Below are 23,823 nucleotides of genomic sequence, written 5' to 3'. Positions count from 1 at the left end.
GTGCACTTTAAATGTTTCCAGGACCCTCATGGGGAGCTACAGGGCCAGAATGTGCTTATCGTTCGCTATTCAGTCGAATTAACCGCTGCTCACTTTGGCATCCGCATTGAGAAAGTCCAAGAGCTCCTGGCCTCTGCAAGGGCAAAACTGGCAGAGGTGAGGAAGAGTCGGCCCCGGCCACACCTGGACACCAAGATGTTGGCCTCTTGGAATGGTAAAGTATAGATCAGTTTACACACATATTTACACAACAGTAACAGAAAAAAAATATGCCAAAAGAAGTGTGTAAATGTTCTCTAGCTAATTGCTGCATGGAGATTTATTTATTTATAAAGTTTTAGTTTCTGCCATACTAAGAACAGAGAAAAATAACAAAAACTACATCTCTTTATATTGTAACTAAATTAAAGGGATAAAGTGTCATGTTCACTTCATAAAATGTGCTTCATTTTGTTATTACTCAGACTGGCTGCCTATGGTTATTAAAGGAAACCCTGCTTATAAAGGCATGTTGACCTCATTGCTAAGTTTATTTAACACAGGAATATATGTACATATATCAATATATTTGGTATATGTTAAAAAAAACACAAACACTAGAATTCTACATTTTGAGAAAATAAAGATTCACACATTGTTTTGCTGCAATGCATGCTTATGTACACCACCAAACTCAATTCTTTGATATTCAAAAATAATATACTCTTAGATTTGCAGTGTTTTATAAATGGACTGTATATATCTATATATAGATATATATACCGTAAATTCTTGAGCGCACCTGGATATAAGCCGCAAAATGTATTTGTACATATATAAGCCGCACTTGATTATAAGCCGCAGGTGTCCACGTTATAACAGAGCTATTTACACAGAAAGACGTGACACAAAGACATTTTTTTAACTTTTAATGAAATACGTACTACTGGTAACATCCGCAAATATGAAGTCTACTGTAAATCCTTTATCAAACAGTGTCAGTAACGCGGCTGATGAAAAAGATTACCGTAATATATTTCACAGGAAAAAGTCTATCCATTCACTGCCTCAGAATGACTTCATTACTCACTTCCTCAGTCTCTTTTTCGTTGTCGCTGTCAGATTCAACTTTACGTGCAGCAGCTCTATTTCCTTCTTTGACAGCCAGCTCGATCGCCTTTAACTTGAAAGCTGCATCATATGTATTTCTCCGTGTGTTTTCCATGATGAGGGTGCGTGCATGAAGATGACTGATATTAAGATCCGATGTGACGAAGTCAAATGTTTTTGCGGCACAAGCTCATTGTCCCGCAAGAAAAATCCATAAATAAGCCGCATCGTTTTAAAAGCCGCAGTGTTAAAAACCGCGACAAGAAGTAGCGGCTTATAGTCCGAAATTTACGGTAGATATAGATGACTTCTTGTTATTATTTATGTTTCCTTGTTAAAATGTTTTGCCGTCATTAGGAAACCTTTAATTGCCATGTGTTTTTTCCTGGGGATTGAGCTGCAACCTCTACTGTCTAGAGGTAGAGTCAAAAGCTCTTCATCTTTGCAGCTTGTAAACACAGCATTCAAACTGGGCTCATCGCTTCCAGAAGCGCATAATCACTGAGGACGTACTGTGTGCTTTTACTTCTTGTACCTACACTGCAAGCTACTGCTGTTTCCCCCAGCCAATAAAAGCGCAGGTTAGTTTAGGAGTGGAAAAAAACCCAGCGATTGGACATGATTCAAACCGGTGAATATGATGCACATGGACGTAGTAGCAAAGAAAAGAGTGCCATTGTCGGGCCGTGTGTATGTGATGTTGACGGGGCTGGGCGGTCTAGCGTTTACTGCTGTTTTAGTCAAGACTCGAAAAAAAGGAAGGTAGCCTCCTCACTTCTCATTTGCATGTCATAAAAGTGTCTTTAGCTCACGGTTAATCTGTCAAATTATGTACAGTGTAAAGCGATGAGTTAACTCAAGTGTGTTAATATTTGACTGCTAACAAAACAAAGCAGACTATAGACAATTACAGCTCGTGCTAAGAACAATTTTGTCTGCCATTTGTGCTTAATGATGCTTCATTATCTAATTCGTAACTCCTTGTGAACGCAAGTGGAGGTGTGCTGCTGGAGGAGAGTGGAGGCTTCAGAACAGCAGAGGTGTCGCCAAACAGCACTTTGTTTTAGTTTCATGCTGGTGCTCAAGGGCGACATCTATTGGATTTAAAAGAATTCAGTCATGTTTTAAATGGAATACTGCGTTCCAGTTGAATTGTGAAGTGGAAAATTCCGAGTTCCCAGTTGGAAGGTTCATCTGGAACGCCCCCTGAAGTCGTAATTACTAGGAACTCGGAGTAGCCGGGTTAGAATCCAACATGGCTGCTACGTGCATTAACCGTAGGAAAAAAAGTAACTTCAAAGAGAGGGGAAAAAACAACTACAGTATGCAGTTTCTTTTGTGGGACTACACATTGGCACCTCAGGGGAGAATAGATCTGTTATAACTTTTTGAAATCAAATCAAAAAGTGAAATCAAATCACCATTTCTTCTTTTTTCCTTTAATTTACCTCAGGTCTGATGCTCTCAGCTTATGCTCGTGTGGGGGCTGTGCTGCAGGACAAGACCCTACTTGAGAGGGCGATACGGGCTGGCAACTTCCTAAAAGAGCACCTGTGGGATGCTGAGCGGCAAACCATCCTCCGATCCTGTTACCGTGGAGACCAGATGGAGGTTCAACAGATGTAAGCAGAGAGAGAGATTTTAAGGTGGCAGTTGAGATTTTACCACTGTTTTCTGAATCAGCTTATTGTTTTATATGAAAGATACATCAAATGGAGTTGTATGTAAATTAGTGGTGTCGGCAGTACAACAAAAACAACAGTTTTAAAAACTCTGAGTGCTGCACCACTACCAGTGCATTAACTAGAGCAGGGGTGCCAAACTCCAGTCCTCGAAGGCCAGATACTTGAGACTTTTACATGTCTCCCTGCTCCAACCCACCTGCTTTAAACCAATGTGTTGTCATCAAGCTCTGCAGAAGCCTGATAACGAGTTGCTCATTGGATTCAGCTGCGCTGGAGCAGGGAGACGTCTAACAGTCTGAGGAAGCTAGCCCTCCAGGACTAGAGTTTGACACCCCTGAACTGGAGGGAGGTACGGTCCTCTCTCTCTCTCCCTCTCCCTCTCCCTCTCCCTCTCCCTCTCCCTCTCCCTCTCCCTCTCTCTCTCTCCCTCTCCCTCTCTCTCTCTCGCTCTCTCTCTCTCTGTCTCTGTCTCTCTCGCTCTGGCGTGCTCTCTCTCTTGCGCTCTGTCATGCGTCCTGCATTTTATGAATACATAAAAATTTTATTTAAAAAAATCTGAAATCTGAAGTCTGAAATATAGGCTACTTGGTCAGTCATAAATGTACCTGGGCAGTCTGTGTGTAGGGAAAACTGCAGAATGCAGCTTCTTCTGAATGCATGGAGAAATAGGAGAGATTCGCCGTTGTGTAAAAATGAGACGGCATTTATCTGTGAATAATGATAGTCATTAATTCTTTTTTAAGATAAATCATGCAGCCCTACAAGGGTTAGGGTGAAGAGTTATAGTAGAGGAACTTGGGCCCCTAAAAGTTGAGATACCCCTACCCGAGGTAGAACAAAGCACAACCATATTTTTTCATAACTTGAACATGTCTCGTTTATGAAAATGATGGTTGTATAAAAATCTTTTACTTCACAACTATTTTTTTTTTTTTAAGTTTCATGCATCCTTCTAAAAAAACGAAAATAGTGAACATTAGAGCTTTTCTGAAAGGGACAGCTCCAGGTCCTGTGATAAACATGTATCTCTGGAAATCAAAATAAGGATGTCACCAAATTTGGACAAGAAAGTTTTTATCGATACTATTTGATTTTTTAAAAATATGCACACTTAAACACACATGTAGTTTAGGCGGAAATTGAACATTGTATGTATGTTTATCAAAGTCTATCATTTTTTAAAAAAGGTCAACAATCACTAAAATATGTAATTTAATATGTAAGTGTTATCTAAGGATAAAAATAACGTATTTGACTTTTCACTTGACCCTCTGCTGTCACCAGCCCCTAACAGGAAACTAGTGCTGCCTGGGTTTCAGTGCAACCTGTACAATGGGGCCCTATCAAACATAGTGTGTGTGAGGTGGTGGCCAAAAAAACAAATAAAGACTAAACAATAAGACACAATATGATTGTAGTCCATAATATATATAAAAACATTTTATAGTTATTCCTAATACATTCTGTCTCCTATTTTCTATCTTACATATGATTTTTACGACGACACTGGGAGTCAACCTGCTGCTTTCAACGAGATTTCAACGAGATTCTTTCTATACAATTGCAAAAACATTGTCTTGCCATCACTTGTGAAATATTAATGAATTAAAATACAGTATTGATATAACCTTGAATTCTTAGAATCTAAGTATTATTCAAAGTACAGCCTGTTTTAGTTTTTAATTCAAATCTGTAAAGATAGCGTGTAGTCACCGTATCTCCAGCTTTAAAGATGGACCCTAGTTACTCCAGAAGATACACTGGATAAAGAGATGGTTTTTATTATAACCCAAGTGAAATAAAGTGTTAACAAAAAAGCCTCAATAGCTATTTTTGTTTTATGATTTAACAGGCAAGCAATAGAGCTGTCACACAAAACAACTTTTATGATGGCCTTTAATGTGAGAGGTGAATTAGGATAATAATCATGCAGACATTTTTATAAACACCTTGTTAATACACTTGTTTTACCTCATTATTTATAATGAAATTGGATTTTAAATGTTAATTACAAAGGTTGATTCTCACTTAAGACACAATTACTGTGAACTTAACACTGTGCAACTAAAAACTTTTGTGTCACACTTAACATCCCCTGTAGACAAAGTTTGACCTCTTATCTCTCCGCTGATCTTGTCCTGTACTTATATAACTTATGTTTACTGATAAAAAATCTCCTTCTGCCAAGTTAAGACAGACAGACAGACAGACAGGCAGACAGGCAGACAGGCAGACAGATACAGTAGATACTTTATTGATCCCGAGGGAAATTCTGAATACTGAATAACAATAACTTAATTGAAAAAGAAATGCATCATATGGCTTAAGGTCTTGTTTGCTTTTGTGTACCATTTAAATATATCAGTATAAGTTTAAGGGAGCTTCATAAACAACCATAAGCCCTGTACAACATCATCAGGAAGGTCAGACCTTACCTGTTAGAGCTGCACAGCTCCTGGTACAGGTTTTTGTAACTCCCTACTGGCAGGTCTTACTACATAAACTATCAAACTTCTGCAGATGATCCAAAATGCAGCAGTATGACTGGTCTTCAACCTCCCTAAAAAAAGCACATGTCACTCTGCTGTTCTTCTCTCTCCACTGGCTCCCAGTTATTGCTCACATCAAATTTAAAACTCTGCTGCTCACTTATAAAACAGCCACAAAACATCTCCTCCTTTCCTAAACTCAATAATACAGGTCTACACCCCCTCTGCCCTTTATGTTGGGTTAGGTGTCTGATCCAACCTTCACAACAGGGTCCTAAGTCTCTAACTAGACTTCTCACCTTTGTCGCCCCCCGGTGTGGAACAAACTGCCAAACTTCATTTAATCTGCAGAATCCATTTTCACCCTAAGAAAATGCTAAAGACCGAGCACTTTATGAACACCTACGACCGCAATGATGATGACGAATTCAAATTGTATTGATAACAACTTTTCTCAGCTGTAATTGATAACTATCTGTGAACATCTCGTCCAAATTTGGTGAGATTCTGATTTTCAGATTTCCAGATATACATGTGATAAGGCTGGAGCTGTCCCTTTCAGAGAAGCTCTAATGTTCACTATTTTCATTTTTTGGAAGGATGCATAAAACATCCAAAAAACTAGTTGTGCAGTAAAGATTTTTATTCAACCGTCTATTTCATAAACTAGACATATGGTTGTGCTTTGTTCCACCTCGAGCAGGGGTATCTCGAAAACTACTATTCACTATCTACTATTTGTTCCACCTATAACATATTTTTGTAGTGACTTAACCTCGTTTTGTTGAAGTTTTGAATTTACTTAACATGGCCATTAAATGAGTATCTCTTCATCAATAATGTAGCTGTGTTAAGAACATATTTTTAAATTTCTGAACCCTGATCACAACATGTAAGAAATATACTTAGTCTTCCAATGCAGTAGTAACAAACTCAATGATAAATCCACTGATTGGCTGGCGACAAAATTCAGACATTAGGTTAGTGTGAAAGCATAAACATGTTTACTCACACTCACACAAATACTTAGTACCTTGTTGGTGATCGTACACTATCATTCCAGGTGTCCTCGTTCTGTTTGCCAGCACTGTTTGCCCTACTTAGTGCGATTGAGTGAGTACAAAATGCCACAGAATAAGCAGAAAAAATGCCAAGAGACCCAAAACACACGATGAAATGCACATTGTTAAACACACACAGGAACAGTTTCACACATGTGCCTCAACACTTTGGCCTTGTTCCACGACTCCTGTCTAATTCATAATTGTCCAGTTGAGTACGGTGTCAGCATAGAGAATGCTTACGAAGGCCCTTTTATCAGGTCTGTTAAACTTGCCATACATAGATACAGCCATGCAGTAATTTACCAGGAAGAATGGTAGGTGCAGAAATGTACTAGGTTAATAGGCTGTGGAGGTGTTGGTCCTTTGGTTTTTCTGTGGCCCTTAACTGGCACTGGATGATCGATTGCCCTTACTAACTTTACTAACAGGGACCAGAGCGGGGCCTCAATGGCAAGGTCTCAGTGCAACACTGGTAATGTTTCATTTATTATCACTTGATGTATCGGTCCAACCGTTTCAGAGTGCAGGAAATTCTGAATTAGCAGTCTGTCTACAGTATCTGCATGCACTATGCACAAGCACTTTTTGCACATTGGCAGCATTTTCTGTTGGAAATCTAATTTGAAAATAAGACAGAAAAGTCGTTTTAAAATGGTTAGCTATTAGTAAGTACTAGATTGTTACTGGCAAACAAACATCTAAAAGCGTCTTGATGAATATGTCAAACACAAAAGTATCTCTCATCCAATTTTTACAAGAGTTTTTAAATATACAATGGTCAGACTAAGATTAAATGTTATGTTATTTTTAAATACATTATCCAGTTTTAATCCTGCCTTTATCTGAAAAGTATATTTCAGTATAGAGTATTTCTTACAGATCAATCGCTGAACTTTCTCTTCATGTAAAACATTTTAAATGTCTGAAGACTTTTTCACATTTTTCTACCAATTACAGAAGCTTTCCCAAAGCTAGCAATTTGATCGAATTCATCTTCACTTTATGTCCCACCTGCTGTCTTTTGATTGGTTCTGTCCTGTTTTAGTTGTTATGCGTCATGTCATAGCATTTATATAATCTTGAAGTTTTGTTTCATTGAGCCTTTAACATAAAGATCGCTTCTGTTAAAAAATGTTTGGATACAATTAAAGGTTTGAGTTCTAAATGTTAAACACGGAACGTATAAAAAAAATCCCCACTAAGCGTTTCGTGAAATTGCCGACCATTTAAACATTGATTCGTTTTCGTTTTTGTTTTTTTACAAGTGGTAACGTGCGCATGTCACTGCACAAAGCTTCTGATGTAAAAGACCAGTGGACCTTATCACCCCAAGAGTTTTGTTAAATGTAATTCATGTTTTTTGCAGTCAGCCAGCCAGCTATTGTCTGTGTGGGATAAACTGCGTTATTTAACAAGCATGATTATCAAAACGTGTTTTTGACCCAACGTTTAATGTTTGTCAATGTGCAAAACTGATCAAATTGATAATGTATTAACCTGATCCATATTGCTCTAATAGGTTGACACCTCTTGTACATTTTCAAAGGGAAAGTGAAGAAGCCGGTGTATAAGAGAAGGATTATAAAGACGTTATTCTAAAATTATCTATGAGTACTGGGGTGTGCTCAGCTTGTTTTCTTTGTTACCAGGGACTCCTTTTCACTCACCATTTCAAGGGGCGAATGAACAAGCTGATAACTTCTTGTGTTTTTGTATTAGTGTGCGAGTGAAGCCCTCTTGAGGGCTTGTCTCAAATGTCATCTCTGAGGCTAGAGTCACCTTAGCTGGATAACATTTTGCAAGGGCAAGAAGTAAGTTTGTAAAATTGACATTTTCAGTTTATTACACTTGAAAATATGACTTGAAAAACTAAGTTGTGTGAATGAATCTTTTTTTCTTTGATGTTTTACCCTATTTTGGACGTGGGGAAGTTAACCAGATTTGCATTTTCCAAGAAAGTGTAAGTTTCAATTATTAATTTGTCTTCTGTAAAGAAGTTTTTGTTAAGACTAAAAGTCATCTGGGCTTGCCCTGTTTGCTCTTTAAAGTGGAATGGACTCCCCCCCTTAATTTGTATCAGCAAGTGCAGTTCTTACGTTCTGCATTTGTCTTGGATGTTTTCTAGTTTCCAACCACATGGGGGCAGTAAGTGACCCAGTACAAGGGAATTATAAAGCTCCACACTCAAAAGACACCAAGGGTGGGATTTGTGTTTTTCTTTCTATTCAAGCTGCTTGTTTCATTTTAAAAGCAGAAAACAATTGAGATTATGTCAACTTATTGGTTTGGCAAAGGCTTAAAACTCACCTCCTCTAATTCTTAGCTACTACACACTGTTTCCTCAAACTTCTGTTTTAAACCATAACTGAAGCTTGTCTTTTGGGCTGCGGTGTATATGCTTGGTCATAGCATTTGGGATTTTTAACTTTTTCTTAAATGAAAGTTTCAAATGTTGGTACAATCAACATTATTACACTGTAGACAGAGCCAGATAAATAGAAGAAGAACTGATTTGCCGACAGAGAACGTTGGAACTTACTCGGTGCTTTACCAATACATTCCTAAATCCTAAAGAGAAAACACATCCTTTTCTAGATATTTTTTATGATTTGAATTCCCCTTCCTAACTTTTCTAGATTTGCCCCCATCTCTGGCTTCCTGGATGACTATGCGTTCATAATCTGTGGCTTGCTTGACCTGTATGAAGCTACACTGCAAACGGAGTGGTTGCAGTGGGCTGAAGAACTACAGCTCAGACAGGATGTGCTCTTCTGGGATGACCATGGCGGAGGCTACTTCTGCAGTGATCCCACTGACAGCACTGTATTGCTGCAACTCAAAGAAGGTGAGAGATGCACCAATGAAAAATGAAGAGACATCAGTCTTTAGTTTTAAAGAAATGCAAGTTTTCTCCTGACACAAAATACATCAAGAAGAAAATGACCTTATAAAGTTTGATTTACAGAATTAGTATTCTTGTATTTAGAATACAAGAAAAAAATAGAATCATGTTTACCGTATTTACAATCTCACTTTAGCATGAGTGCATGCAGATGTTTCCCTAATTAATACTAAACCAAAACACAACATGGGCTTTAGGGAATGTCATTAGTTATACCAGTGTTGACACTACAAATTGGCAGTGAGTTAATTTGCCAAAACGTTTGAATAAATTAAGTTTATGAGCTCAAATTGGAAAAACAGGAAAATCAAGGGACATGCACATCAGTGCAAGGCTCAGATGAGCCAGGTATACAAGTGTGTAAAAGGGTGACTTGCATGGAATGTTAATGTGACTCAGGAATTGCTTTGCATTTATAACACAGAGTAGGAGATAACTAAAAGTGTGTGTGTGAGAGAGGCTAAAAGTTCAGTAGCTAGCAGAACTGATCACTTTGTCACCAGATTAACAACCAAGTCACTGAAAAAAGAAAGGGTCTTGAATGTTTTATTAGAAAAGTATACAAATCTGGTGGTAAACAGCTTCTCTTACAATTAGTACAATAAACTTTAAAGCCCATGTGGGGAACTTTTATTAGCTGTTTGGGTCACCAAGAACAAGTTAGAAACAAAACATATTTTTAATGTATATTTCCGTATTTGATCTCCTTGCTGATCTTGTCCTGTACACTCTTAAGGTGTGTTCTGTGGCATTCTTCTTATCATCTCGCCTGACAACAAAATTCTCTATAGAAATAGTCAGTCTTCTTGCTCAATCATTGTGGTAAAGATTTGAATTCACCGTAGAGAAATGAAAAAAGCAACATTAGTTTTACCAGAGGCTCTGTCTCCTTCCCCTTAAATATCCTCTTTTCAGGAGCTTTATGGGACATGGGACGCCAACCATGTGACCTGAAGCACATCATGCCACTTTCCTTCTGTTTGATAAAAAAACAAAACAAAAAAAACACTTTTCTTGTTTTCCAACTAATTTAGTCTGTCTGAGATCACCTTCAGTGGACACAGAACTGACCTTTGTGCATGCAAGGTAGATATGAAGCTTAGGTGGTGAATGTGGACCATACAGGAAGAGCTGTTGCGGTATGACGAGGCAGACACTTGCTTACACAAAGCCGATTTAAAATGAGAGTACCTGCGATCAACTTAAGCTGCTCAATGATTATGGCAGCATTACAGCACTCTTAACACGATAACATTTGAACCCTTGCGGCCAAAATATAACGATAAACACTTTCAAACAATAAACACACATGACAAAAGCTTTGAAAAAAACATTTGCAACATAGCGGGACATTAACCGTACAATCTCAATTATCTTGTCTTCATGAATGTAAGTGAAAGTGAAATTCAAACTTGATTACTTTGCCAGCCCTTTTATTTATTTATTTATTTAGTGGTTATTAAATGATTTTAAAGGGACATATTCAATATACATACAGTACATGTATACAAACTGAAAACAGCAATCCAATGCAAATGTCATATTATTTATAGCGGGTGCTAATGCAACACAGCTGCACATCAGCTGTAATAACCCTGTGGCCACATACACTCACCGGCAGGCAGCTAAAGGTGGTGAGCTTTTACATGAAAATATACTGCATATATCATTTTATTTGAAAATTCCCATTATATATTATCACAGAAAATATTGCATTGTCAGTTTTTCCCAATGTTAACATTGTGCCTGTGATGGATAACTTAGAGCAGTGATAAAGAAAAAGCAAGAAATGGGTGGGTGAAAGAAAATATAATTGTGGTTGTTGTCAAGAACATTTGACATCATAGATGCTATTTAAACATCTGAATGAGCTTTTGTGTGAGTATTAAGGCAGCAATTGAATTGAATGTCCAAATGCCATCACACCTGCATCACTGTGTTAATATTAGAGCTGACATGTCAGAGATGTTTCATCTGGAGGGATTGACTGCACCATTGGGGTTGAAGTGCTGTGTAGGGTTGAATCCCATTAGTGACGCTACATACTCCACAGTGTGGACACCAGTCCCAGCACATCGCCTGTCACTGCAAGATGGATTACTCCTCCACTTACCACGCAGCCCTGCCAGAGAGTCCTGTGTGTATTTGTTTTAAAGAGTGAGGTTAAAAAAACAAGTCTGTTTGGCTATGTATTACACTTACATTTCAGAAATTAGGCTGTTTTGTCTTTGGCAATACAAGCTGCTCAATGCTCACTTTGTAATAATTGTGTGTTAATGTTAAGAAAAATTATCATGGCAGGCAGCTTCATAGACCAGTCCCTAAGTAGTTATCAATAATTAAGGGCTGGTCTGCTTTGAGTGACGTGGGACTGCTAGCATATTTTGAACTATTTTTACAGCTCTTTGAAATAAAGGGTCACATATCTGACTCCTTTCCAAACAAGTTTAAATAAGAGCCACTTGATTTCTAACCGTTCAACTCATTGGTTTCTGTGTCTATGGCTGTAAATGCACATAATGTGTTTCCAATCACGCCCATCTCAAAGGGGATGTGGCTCTGGCCTTCTTCCATGTCCAAATGATTATGGTGAAAAGGCACACTCAAAGGGAAGAACAAACACCGAGCTGGGCGAGTGTTTCCCACCTGTGAGAAGGGTTACTGCCCTTTGTGATGTCACAATGGGAAAATCTCTTAACGGCCTGTTTGAGCACACAAAGCGGTAGGCAAAAGACAGACAGGATGGAATTTACTCATAATTGAGGTGGGTGTGAAGAGACCAGGGACACAATGCATAATATGTGACCTTTAAACTATATTATGAGTCAGAATGATGTTGTACTGAATATTACCATCTTTGCTGTCAAAAATTGCTATGAAATTGACATTTTTCTTCTTGCTGATGGTCAGGTTTGCTGTAATAATAAGTAATGAGGACTTATTAGTGAGTTAGAAAGATTGGCAGTTTATTGTCATTGTATAAAAGAAGACTTTTTGAGACACTCTCAAAGACTCTACACTAACATGTGTTTCCCACAGAATGAATAGGGATTGACATACTTGTTTTCCCCTCTTAATCAATCTAATTTTGTTTTTGCAACAACAAAACAACTTTATGAGCAAGTTGTTTTTACCTGCTCTTTTGTAATGTTAACAGACAAAGTGTAAGGTCCTTTTACCTGCTTTTTGTAAAGTGCCTTGAGATAATACTGAAATGACGCTTAACAAATAAAGATTGATTAATTTAATCTGCTACTTGGGTGGCCTTCGCAGGTATCGTCTATGTTTGGGAAATGGAATTAAGTTTGTATAGCACTTTTCTAGTTTTCTGACTACTCAAAGTGTTTTTTGATAATGTCACATTCACACACTGATGGCAGAGGCTGCTATGTAAAGTGTCCATTAGTAGTCACCTATCCTGTCACACATTATCAAACAGACATCAGAGCGTTGCCTTAAGAGACATGAATTAAGGTCATGGGTTATGAGAAGATCACCTCCAAGCTCTCATTCCACACTGATAAGAGATAAGTACCAATCACTTAACGCAGCCCAGTCATGAGGTCATCTGTCCCATCACGTCACGTCACACCACACACTGAGATGGTTGTGTACTAGGGGAAGTTGGCGGAAGGTAAAGGGTCTGTATTTAAACTTAACAGCTAGCTGTCTTTCCTGTTACCTTGACAAACTCTAACAGGAAGTCTTTTGTTTTCAAATGGCACATTTGCTAGATTTAACCCTTTTTTCTCACAAAATAATGTCTGGCCTCTTTCTTAAGATGAAGAAAAAAATTTGCCAATCATTTGATATGTATTAAGTGCAACATGATTGTGCCGTTTGATCTGAACAAAAAACAAACAAACAAGAAATGTAAAAGTAAGTTTTGATTGTCTATTATTTGTTTTACTTTCATTTGCATGGGGTTCATCTAAACTTTATCTGATGGAGATCAATACAGCCCAAGGACATTTATTCATTTATTTTTTATTCAAACAATGTTCCACAGAAAAAGAAAAAAACAAATACCAATATTGTACTGAATTAGATCCACCTAACGCTTTTCAAAGTTTTACAAGAGAACCAGTAAATTATTGTTCATAAGTGCAGAAGATTCCCATGTTTGTCTGTGACTCAGTGGTGGAGTCTGTTATCTCTTATCTTTGGAAGGTTGGGGGTTTGATCCTCAGCTCCTGCTGTCACATGCAAGTGTCTTTTGTACAGTGTCTTAACAAATTTTTTTATGAATTGATGCAATACAAATAAAGCTTGATCGATTTTTTTTTTTTAAACGTTATAAATCTTCTCTAAATCTTTTTGTGCATTTTAGATCAGGATGGAGCTGAGCCCAGTGGTAATTCCGTGTCTGCATTCAACCTCTTGCGTCTGTCTCACTATACCGGAAGACAGGAGTGGCTCCAGAGGTCCCAACAGCTTCTAGCAGCCTTCTCAGACCGTCTGACCAGGGTCCCCATAGCTCTGCCTGAAATGGTCAGGGCTCTCATGGCGCAGCACTACACACTGAAACAGGTAATTCTTATATCTACAATCAAACTTATTTGACATGATGAGAATATGTTAGTGAATGCACAACAGCCATTTTCTTATTACTGTGTGTCCACCGTTGAAGCCTCCAGATGCTTCAAGTCAATGAGTAAAGAGGAATAAATTGCATGTTCACTCCAATTGCACGTTAGTTCGGTGTGTGATTTGCAGGCGATCTACTAAGAAAATGGGTGTGAATGATAACAGATGCAAACCTTGTGGAGTATTTAAATGAAGTGTGAGGCAAAAGTGAGTGTTCTACTGGTTTACGTCACGGAGAGTTTGGATGAAAAAGCTGGATGACTGCAAGAGCAGGTATTAGTGCCATAAACCAACCATATCAGGGGCATATAAACATACTACATATTTGAGTTATAGCATTCATTATATAATGAAGAGAAAATGTTGCTTATAAAAAAATCTCAGCATTAAACATGGTCTCTGTTTTCTTCCTGCCATCTTTTGAATGAATTGTCATACATTGCACTGGAGGTGCGAGCTGTGTCCTCTGTGGCACCAGCGTTGTGACACTCGGGCCATTGTTGCGCACCAGACCAGCTTGCCAGCACTGCTACTTTCTCTACCAAAATGTAGTTTAAATGCATTTTTCCATATTGCTGCATAAGGTATTCAAATTTCCAGTCAGATTTCCAAAATCAGTTTTGGTGGTAATAGAATGATTAACCAAATGAAGTGTATTCTACAGTAGGAATGAAAGTTAAAACCAAAAGTAAATGTTTGTCTGGACAATGTAGCTTTCAGCCCTCTGCATATGTTGTACATTAAATCTTAAGAAAACCACAACCCCTGGAAACCTTTATTTTGCTCTCAGCATGCACACTAGATGTCATTTGAGTTGTTAGGTGAAATATTTATTTTGATTCAGCTCCCTCAGATTGCCTCAAACTATCATACCTGCATAGCAGATGATACCCAAAAGTTCTTTTGGCCACTTTAATAAAACTTTTAGTATGAAGGTATGTGCTGTTCAAGCTAAAGTAACAGGAGTAGAAACTGGGATAGAAGACGAATAGTTAGCCTTCTGTCAGTCAGACACGACTTGCGGGGGAGTTGAAGCCTCAGGTCGAGGGTAACAAGCTTAGTGGGGAGGGGAGGTGAGGGAGTCACAGGGAAAACACCTGCCTCCCTTATTACAGCTACAAATACAGTGCTGACCTTTACCACTTTCTCCCACTCACCAGTCCTTTTTATGCATTACATTCTCCTCTTCTTTATCTATTTACTCTTTTCACTCTATTCATACTTGTCCACATTGTAATCTCTTTTTTTCTTTTCCCTTCATATTTTTCATCCTCTTATATTACTGATCTCCACTTTTGTTTCTAGATTGTAATCTGTGGCCAGAGAGATGCCCCGGACACCACAGCTCTTATAGCAACAGTCAACTCCCTTTTCCTACCACACAAAGTAAGTATGAGTGTGAGTGGGAAGTGCATGTTCTTTCCAATCTGTCATGTCATCAGTCCTCTAAAAACCTTAAAGTTAAAAATCAAATTGCTTTGCCATTGCAACTAACTCAACATTAGTACCTAAAGTGGGGCGGCTGTGACTCAGTATTAGAGTAAGTTGGGGGTTTCGATCACCAGCCCCTGCACTCGCATCAAGTATCCTTGTGGAGGACTCTAAACTCCAAATTGAACCTGCCTCTATGTCAACAGTGGTTGAATGCGTGTGAAGGGGAAGTACAAAGTACTCAAAGGCAGTCATTTTGACTGTTTTCAAAATTTGCAACGTCATAACATGGCTTTAAAAAAACCTATGTACCAATAGAACCCTGAATTTTCCTAAATGTGTGTATTTTTCATTCTAACATTGTTTTATCATTAAAATTTCAAAATACAAATGAGATATGAGTATTACTACCTTGAATGACCATAGCAGTCAAATTGACTGCATGCTTTTTACAGGGGCTGTCATAGTTCACTATTTGTTACATTTTCCCGCTCTTTCTCCTGCTTTGTTGCTGTGTTTGTTCTTTATGCCCTGTGAAACTAAAACCTAGTTATAGATTCACTCTAAACCCAAGAGAGGCAAAAATGAAAGTAGAAAGAAAATGACAGTTATGGGGGCTTTAGCTTTACTTCAGAACCTTGATGGGGAAGATTCAGACGGAGGAGCAGGTTCAGAGAGTGATGTCTCTTGGTGTAAATAAATAAAACACTCAATCATTATAGTTTTCATTTAGTGTCCTGATGTGTATTTACCGTAAATTCCGGACTATAAGCCGCTACTTTTTTCTCACACTTCGAGCACTGCGGCTTCTACTCCGGTGCGGCTAATGCATGGATTTTTTATGGGGGACAATGAGCTTCTGCCGCAAAAACATTTGACTTCGTCACGTCGGATCTTAATATCAGTCATTTTGCGCTTCATGCACGCACCCTCATCATGGAAAACACACGGAGAAATACATATGATGTAGCTTTCAAGTTAAAGGCGATCGACCTGGCTGTCAAAGAAGCTAACAGAGCTGCTGCACGTTAAGATGACACTGACAGCGACAACAGAGACTGAGGAAGTGAGTAATGAAGTCATTCTGAGGCAGTGAATGGATGGACTTTTTCTTGTGAAATATATTACGGTCATCTTTTTCATCAGCCGTGTTACAGACACCGTCGGCTAGGCTTCGTATTGTAACGGTTCATGTTGTAAAGTCAGTAGTTGATAATGTGTTCATAATTCCGATTATGTGGAGAGTCAGTGAATGCACCAGCGAGAACGTGTTGAGTGGCTGTATGAGAGAACGCTGGGGGAGAGAGTTGGATTGTTACGGCAAGTTATGGTTTTGTTCTCTGCTGTAAACGGCGTGGTCACGGCCGACAGTGATCGGGTTATTAAAAGTTATTATTTGAACGCTCTCGTCGTCCTTTAACGTCCGTACGGACGCTACAGTATTTGCGGATGTTACCGGTAGCCTACGTCTGTGTAAATAGCTCTTGTTATAGCGTGGACACCTGCGGCTTATAATCAAGTGCGGCTTATATATGTACAAATACATTTATTTACTTATTTTTAGCCGGTGCGGCTTATATCCAGGTGCGCTCAATAGTACGGAATTTACGGTACCTATTCCACCAATTAATTCTTAGATCTTTTTAATGATAATCCAAGTGATACACAAATTATGTCCGAGCAGTCAACATGACTGCAACGGTCATTCTAGTAGTTGCATAATAATAATAATAATTTACACTTTATTAATCCCACGAGGGGAAATTCAGTTTTTACACTCTGTCTAACACACACATAGGCCGAGATACACACTCATGCACAAACAGGGTTCTAGTGACATGCATTAATGGAGAGGTCTCAGAGTGAGGGGGCTGCCCACAGCGAGCGCTCCAGAGCAGTTTTGGGGTTCGGTACCTTGCTCAGGGGCACCTCGGCAGTGCTCAGGAAATGGACTGGCACCTCTCCAGTTACCAGACCAGTTTCCGGACTTGGTCCGTGCCGGGACTTGAACCGGCGACCCTCCGGTTCCCAACCCAAGTCCCTACAGACTGAGCTACTGCCGCCCCAATTCTGGTAATAATTCTGGTAGACCGAGTGTTAATAAATACTGATGTACACTTAACTTAGCAGCCTCTGCCATCAGTGTGTGAATGGATGAATGTGACATGCTGTGTTAAAAGAACTTGTGCAAGCCTTAACTATGTTGAACAATAAAAGATCTATTTACCATTTACCCTCACAAGCGGCTACAGATCCTGCGTCAACTTTAAAACATGTTCCAGCAAATACACAGACACACTGAACTAGATGATGGGCCATTGTTGGAGAGTTGGTATTCCTTAACACAGAGCTGCCTTTTATTGTCGCAAGAGTGTGGTAACTTCCTAGCTTTTTCTTTTTAGCAGTCATCAGTTGTAATCCTTTTTGTAACATTTAAAAGCTGAATTGGTCCCAATCATAACTCTGAAGTCAAGGAAATTACTTTATGATTCTCCCTTCTAGTCCTGATACTGGCTATTAGTTAATAACGGAGATGGACAACTGCTCATTGACAGCAAGGAGAGAGTTTGTGCAGCCAAATGTAAATGATACAGTATGGCAAAACTCGACAACATTTTAAAACACTAGTAGTCTAAGCTACAAAATAGACACAGGTGCAGTTATGTCTGTGCCCCCTGCTCCTTATACCTGATATTGAGGCTGTATCAAGGTGCAGCTGTTTCTCAGTTGGTAGAGTCGTTGTCTCTCAACTGGAAGATCGAGGGTATGATTCCCAGCTGAACAACATGGTCGGACGATGATACTAAATTGCAACCACTGCCATCTGCGCATGAAAGGGTATGAATGTGTAGGTGTGACATGCAGTGTAAAAGCGCGTCAGAAGACTACAGAAGTGCTGTATAAGCTCAAGTCCATTTACCACATACCAAGACATTACCGATCAGGGCAGCCACTCACTCCTCAGTCTGGCAATCATTTCAGGCTGAGGTCCGACTGGCCTCCTCCAGTCTAAGTGCTGCTTTTTTAAGAGCTGCAACACTCTTTTGTTGCGATCTTATGGTCCGACCACTTCTTTTTATTACGATTTTAATGAATTGCAATTATTGTATTGCCTAGACTATCACGGATGTGTAAATTAAATATTTAAACCTATGCTTGAGTTTGATTGTGAATCCAACATAGTTCTCATGGTACAGGTACGGGTGTGTGTTGTGTGGCTCTGTGTTGGCACAAATTAGACCAAGGGTCTTTTCATGCTTGGGAAGGGGCCCGGATCCAAGTTTGCTTGACACAAAATTATGTCTGTGAAGAATCAATCAATAAAATGTTGTTGATGTAGTCAAATGGTCAAATACTTTAAGCGCAAAGGTTTAATATAGACAAAAACATGTTAAATGAGGTAAACAGGAGAAGAAGAAGGACGAGTGATGGGATTGTTCTCTGTTATCTCCGCTTGAAAGCCCATTTCCTCCTCTGAGCTGCACAGTAGATGTGGAAGTTGGAAGCTGATCATTGTTGGCGTCTCAGAAATAACAAAAACATCCACAGTTTGCTGCAGTGTTCTTCGTCTTCCTTCTGCTTTTTGGCAGCTTTGCAAACCAACTATGTGCATACTGCAACTTGCTGTTTTAGAATACGTACTGTACATACACAAGTGTACTTGGGAAAGAAATGATGATGATACTAATTTAAACGCAGAGCAATGGGAGAGAGGGGAGCGATTGTGCTCAGGCATGTTACGAAATAATCATGCTTAATGTGAAAACGCTCTCATCAGACTTTTAAGTCTTCACTTTCAGATTGACACAAGGGTTTCTGCTCTAATTACTCTTCTTTGGATTGCAGGTAAGATTTAGGGGGAAATTAATAAGGAATAAATGAGACAAAGGAGAAATAGAGAGCAATCGAATGCTTTGTTGTTAATCTGTGTCTGCTGTACGTGTGTTTATGTCCAGATGCTGAGAGAACAGCTGGCCATTAGGAAGAATACTAACTATCTTTGCTGGTCTGAGATTTGATGATCCAGCACAATCCTAATCACCAAAGCACACATCCATACGCAAACACACACAACTGTTTCTGGGCATACGAGATAAAATCTCAGCGCAGCAGCTCTTCTAGCAGGAACACAGGCTTTGTGATGTGCATGTCCACAAGCAAGTCGAATAAACATTGCTATACAAACACATGCATATGAAAATCAAACAACATACATGAACCAAAGCGTTAAGCAAAAGCATTTATTTACACAAATAATTGATGGAGGAAGAAATGAGAGGGAAAACTTAAACATTCTGTTGACATTTCCTACAGCATGCCTCCTCCCCGTTTCTTTTCTGTTGCTGTCTGTTGTTTTGTGTTGTTTTTTAAGCTTTTCAAACAGCATCTAGCTGAGCTGAGTTGTAAAAGGCTCTGCTGCCCTCTTATTGTTTCCTTGGGACTCGTAAGCCCCGTTTCCACCAAGCGGTCTGGTGCAGATCAGTACAGTTTGGTATGGTTTGGTTCTGTAGAGCCTGATTCTGTTTACGTTTCAACAGCCAACTGTGCCATACTTGGTAGGCTGGATGCCAATAGCCGTGTCAGCTAAGTTACAGTGTGACATTATAGCAACGCATTGCTAATAAATTCAACAAGAAGAAAAATGCGACACAGTAAACAGACCAACATCCAGCAATTCATCTACTTTGTCATTGCAGTGTTTCCCCAATATGCATTTAGCAGAGGCTTTTTTTATGTGAGGAGAAGGGAAAGTAAATGAAAGGAGAGAGAGAAGAGAAAAAGAAAGAACAGAGCTCCAGCTTGTCTCTTTAGAAACTAATGTATTATTTGTGCTAAAGGAATCAAATGAATCTACCGCTGCTGACGAACTGAACCGCTAGGTGGAAATGGGGCTTTTTTAAGATAAGGGCGTTTAAGTGGATGGTTAAATATGCACTATACTAATAACTTGAGACACAAGACCCAACCTTTCTTACTTGTGAATATATCACATATCAATAAATCCTTAGCATCTTAGTCCTTGTTACTAAGTAAAGGTCTAAACAGATACCATAAAAGCAGTTAAATAGTAATGTTAAAAATAAAATAGGTAAACAAAAAAATTTAAAATTAAATTTTCATGGAGTCCAAGGGTAAAACAATGTAAGCGAAAAGAGACGGAGACATGTTAGTTGAGGTAAACGGGGGAAGAAGAAGGACCAGTGAGGAATTGTTTTATTGTTATATTAGGTTGCTATCAGTAGAGAACATTTCTTATTCAACTCAACTGACTCCTCTGCTCTTGTCCTGGTTTGAGACACACTCAACACGATAAGGGGCCAGTGTAGAACAGTTTAGCGCGTTTCTTCTCAGCGAACAAATGCTTGATGCAAACTCTCCCGAGCCCACAGCCAGTGCTTTTCTGCCCAGAAAAAAACGCAAGGTGGACACGGGGCCTTTGATGCACAAGGCCAAATTCATACAAACACACACACACTCTAAAAATTCTTTACATTATTTTATTTTGTTGTTGTTTACATGAATGTAAACAACAACACTCTGCTGCTTAATTTTGCGGCACTCTAAGCTTGTTGGAATTCAGTATGGCATTACCAGTCATTTTGAAACATTACACTCGACTGTAATTGCTGCTCTCAACTCTGGTTAGTGTTCATCATGGAATGGATGCTACACATAAATAAATCTTGATAAGGTTTTGGTCGAGGTGAGTTGATTAAGGATGCTTTGAAACTGTAAGAGGAGGGAAGTTAACTAATTAGTGAGATAATTATTGATGCAGTCGCCTTTACAGGACTTGCTCTCACACACATCTCACACCTTTTACAGTCCACTGTATTTTCTTCGTCTCTGCTGTTCAGCCCTTCCCTTATATGGAGGTTTGAAATAACAGTAAATGGCTGCTTTAAGAGATGAAATGGTCTCATCCCTGATACACAATATGGGAGGAATGTCATGTAGTAATAGTAATAACACGTATGTAGACTAGAATAACAATAAATCATTTCTCCTACAACTTCATTGCTAGACGTGCAATGTTGGAAGACAGAATTTATTTTATGGGTGAGAAGACCAGGAAATCAATAGTTTTTTTCTTTTTGTGTAATGAAAGCTGCGAAGGCAACACCAGAGAGAACATGTTTTGTTTGAGGCTGGACTTTAAAGGGCTGAGATGGTGTATTTATTAATTAACTGCATGATAACAATTTACATTCTGAAAATGAAAATCAGAGTGACGCACAAGTTCCGCTGTCTGTGATGTTGTCTGAGTCGTATTTACATCGTGTTTACATGGGCAGGACAGACGGCTGGCTCATCCCTTCCATATAAAGTTTTTTTTTAACTCAGAGACTAGATAAAAGAAAATTAACATACTGCACTCACTGGTTGTTTGAATATCACTTTTAAGTGTTTTTGGATCATGGTCATTTTGTGTACATTTTCAGTATATGTTGCTCAAGGGTAACATCTACTGAAAAAGTTGCATATTCTTCCTTTAACTACCAGTATACACATACTGTTGTTAACGATATCTGAATGTAAAGTAATGAGCTGCATTTAGAGCTGTGGGGTGGTAGTGAGTGGTAGATCTTTTCAAAATTTTAATCGGCAACAAAAACTGTTTCCCTGACTAAAAATTATTCCTTCAGCTTTTTTTCTCCTTCTCTTTTCGAGTACTGGTGCCACTAGTGCAGTGCCTGTTCATAATGTGCTTGTTGGTAATGTGTTTGGTCAGAATGTGACTGGGAGGGCTTGGTGCAACGTGTAGTGTTGTGCTCAGTGAAACAACTTCACATGCGATATAGCACATCTTTAAGCATAGGAAAATTCACCTGCCATGACATAGTTGTCTGTTCTAGCAATAGTAGAGGCTATGTGTAATGACAGCACAGAGTAATGGGATTGTTAAGATTGAGGTGAAATTAAATGTATAAAGATCAAATGCTGAATTATACTTTTAAACTATACTGAATAATTAATGCATAAGCTGGTCGTATGTTTCAGCAAATTTATAAGAGATGTGTAATAAGAAACAAAAGAAATGAAGGGAGGGGGATCTAACTATAACTACAACAAGTTTCATATCACATAATTTACATATTACGCAATACTACAGGTCTGTTTGGCAGTGGGCCCATCAAAGAATGAACCAAAGAGGCAAAGAAGGTGGTGAACAAACACCTCGAATGACCTACACAAACAACATACAAATTAATTTTTGGACTTTTAAAACTTTTTTTTTTTTCTTCACTCTTTTTCCATCTGATTGAGTAGTTGTAGCTACGAAAAACTGTAATCCCTGCAAATAAAAAAACGTTTCTATGTCCAAGCAGACTGTGGTGTGTGGCTATGGGTGGGTCTTATTTCAACAATAGTTTGTTTGGCTCAATATTTTAGAGGATAATTTTAACACATACAAGAAAATAGTGGTACACTGTCAAGTAATAAAACATTGTGTTCTTATATAATATATTATTGTCCTAGTTAGTGTTAGGAGGCTTAGGGGGGAAACCTAACCCTGTGAATTAATAGAGAGCTAGACAGCTGCACATAAACTGTGTGCTATGAAAATCGACATGCAAAAAGAAAGTCTTTTTACCCTCTGGGATACCCCTAAAGATGGACTATGTCTGGAGCCCTTTTTTAAATTGGATTGGTATTACCTGCGGACCTCTGGTAATTTGTCATAATAATGGAGGACACCTGTGTTTTTAATTGTGTGCAATGTCCAATTTACTGACAATAATTCAACACACAGGTTCTTTGAGAAGGTTGGATGTAGAAATCGTAGTCTAAATAACTCTACTAAAGAAGGATTATAGCTAAGCAGTATCACACTCCTAAGTGACCTTTGACCTCACTCACTTCCATGTGCTTCCTTCATACTCTTCTCTGCTCAATGAAATCCCTTTGTTTTCTGATCAAAGGCTGCAGATGTGTTTGTGTGTGTGTGGTTTTTTTGTGTACTAGTCTATGCACAGAATTGATCCTCCGGTTATCAAACAACTGAGCGTACCAACAAGAGAGAAGATATCAGGTTGATTGACAGCTGTGGGAATATCCCAGGTGGTTACTTTCGCTGGATCGTGCTTTAAAGGCAGATTTTAATGCTCTCAGATAGCCACTCATTGACCTTTTTTTTTTTTTTTTTTTTTGTCGAGGGCCATTATGTTATAAAATACACAAAAACATTAACTCATTTATCTCACTCAATTCTTCACAGACGTCTTAATCGGAGATTTTACACATCTTTCCATTTAGTATTTCTTTCATCCTTCAAAATGGTTCTTCTGTAGTGTTTCTGAACATTCATAAAGCTCTGGGGGAGTTGTGTGCACTCTGGTTCCAGCTGAGATTGGACAGCTGCAGCGGTGTTGCTGGCGATATAATCCTCTTTCAACGGTTGTATCTTGTCTGTATGTCTGCTGTAGCTACGCTTGGTGCTCCATTCCTATCCACATCCCAACTCGATAAATAAAACCTGGCTTAGCAGATAAGACGGTGCACATGCATTTACACAGAAGCACACACACGCGCACGCAGAAGCACACACAAGTGTTTTCCTCACTCAGTGGCTC

At 38.8% G+C, this 23,823-nt stretch overlaps 1 protein-coding gene across 2 annotated transcripts in view; it reads left to right on the top strand.

Annotated features, from left to right (window-relative positions):
• The window catches only part of spata20 (spermatogenesis associated 20), a 45,157-nt gene that overhangs the window by 6,742 nt on the left and 14,592 nt on the right, over positions 1-23,823 (top strand). For both annotated transcript variants that reach the window (XM_079372674.1, XM_079372675.1), the window contains exons 11-15: positions 22-214; positions 2,543-2,711; positions 8,964-9,172; positions 13,560-13,759; positions 15,122-15,202. In XM_079372674.1, the coding sequence (XP_079228800.1) occupies positions 22-214; positions 2,543-2,711; positions 8,964-9,172; positions 13,560-13,759; positions 15,122-15,202 (852 nt within the window). The remainder of the gene's footprint in view (positions 1-21; positions 215-2,542; positions 2,712-8,963; positions 9,173-13,559; positions 13,760-15,121; positions 15,203-23,823) is intronic.

The sequence above is a fragment of the Symphodus melops genome, assembly GCF_947650265.1.
Source record: "Symphodus melops genome assembly, chromosome: 21".
NCBI classification, from domain to species: domain Eukaryota; kingdom Metazoa; phylum Chordata; class Actinopteri; order Labriformes; family Labridae; genus Symphodus; species Symphodus melops.
Note: the sequence above shows the minus strand (reverse complement) of the source record. Positions and strands in the feature narration are given on the sequence as shown.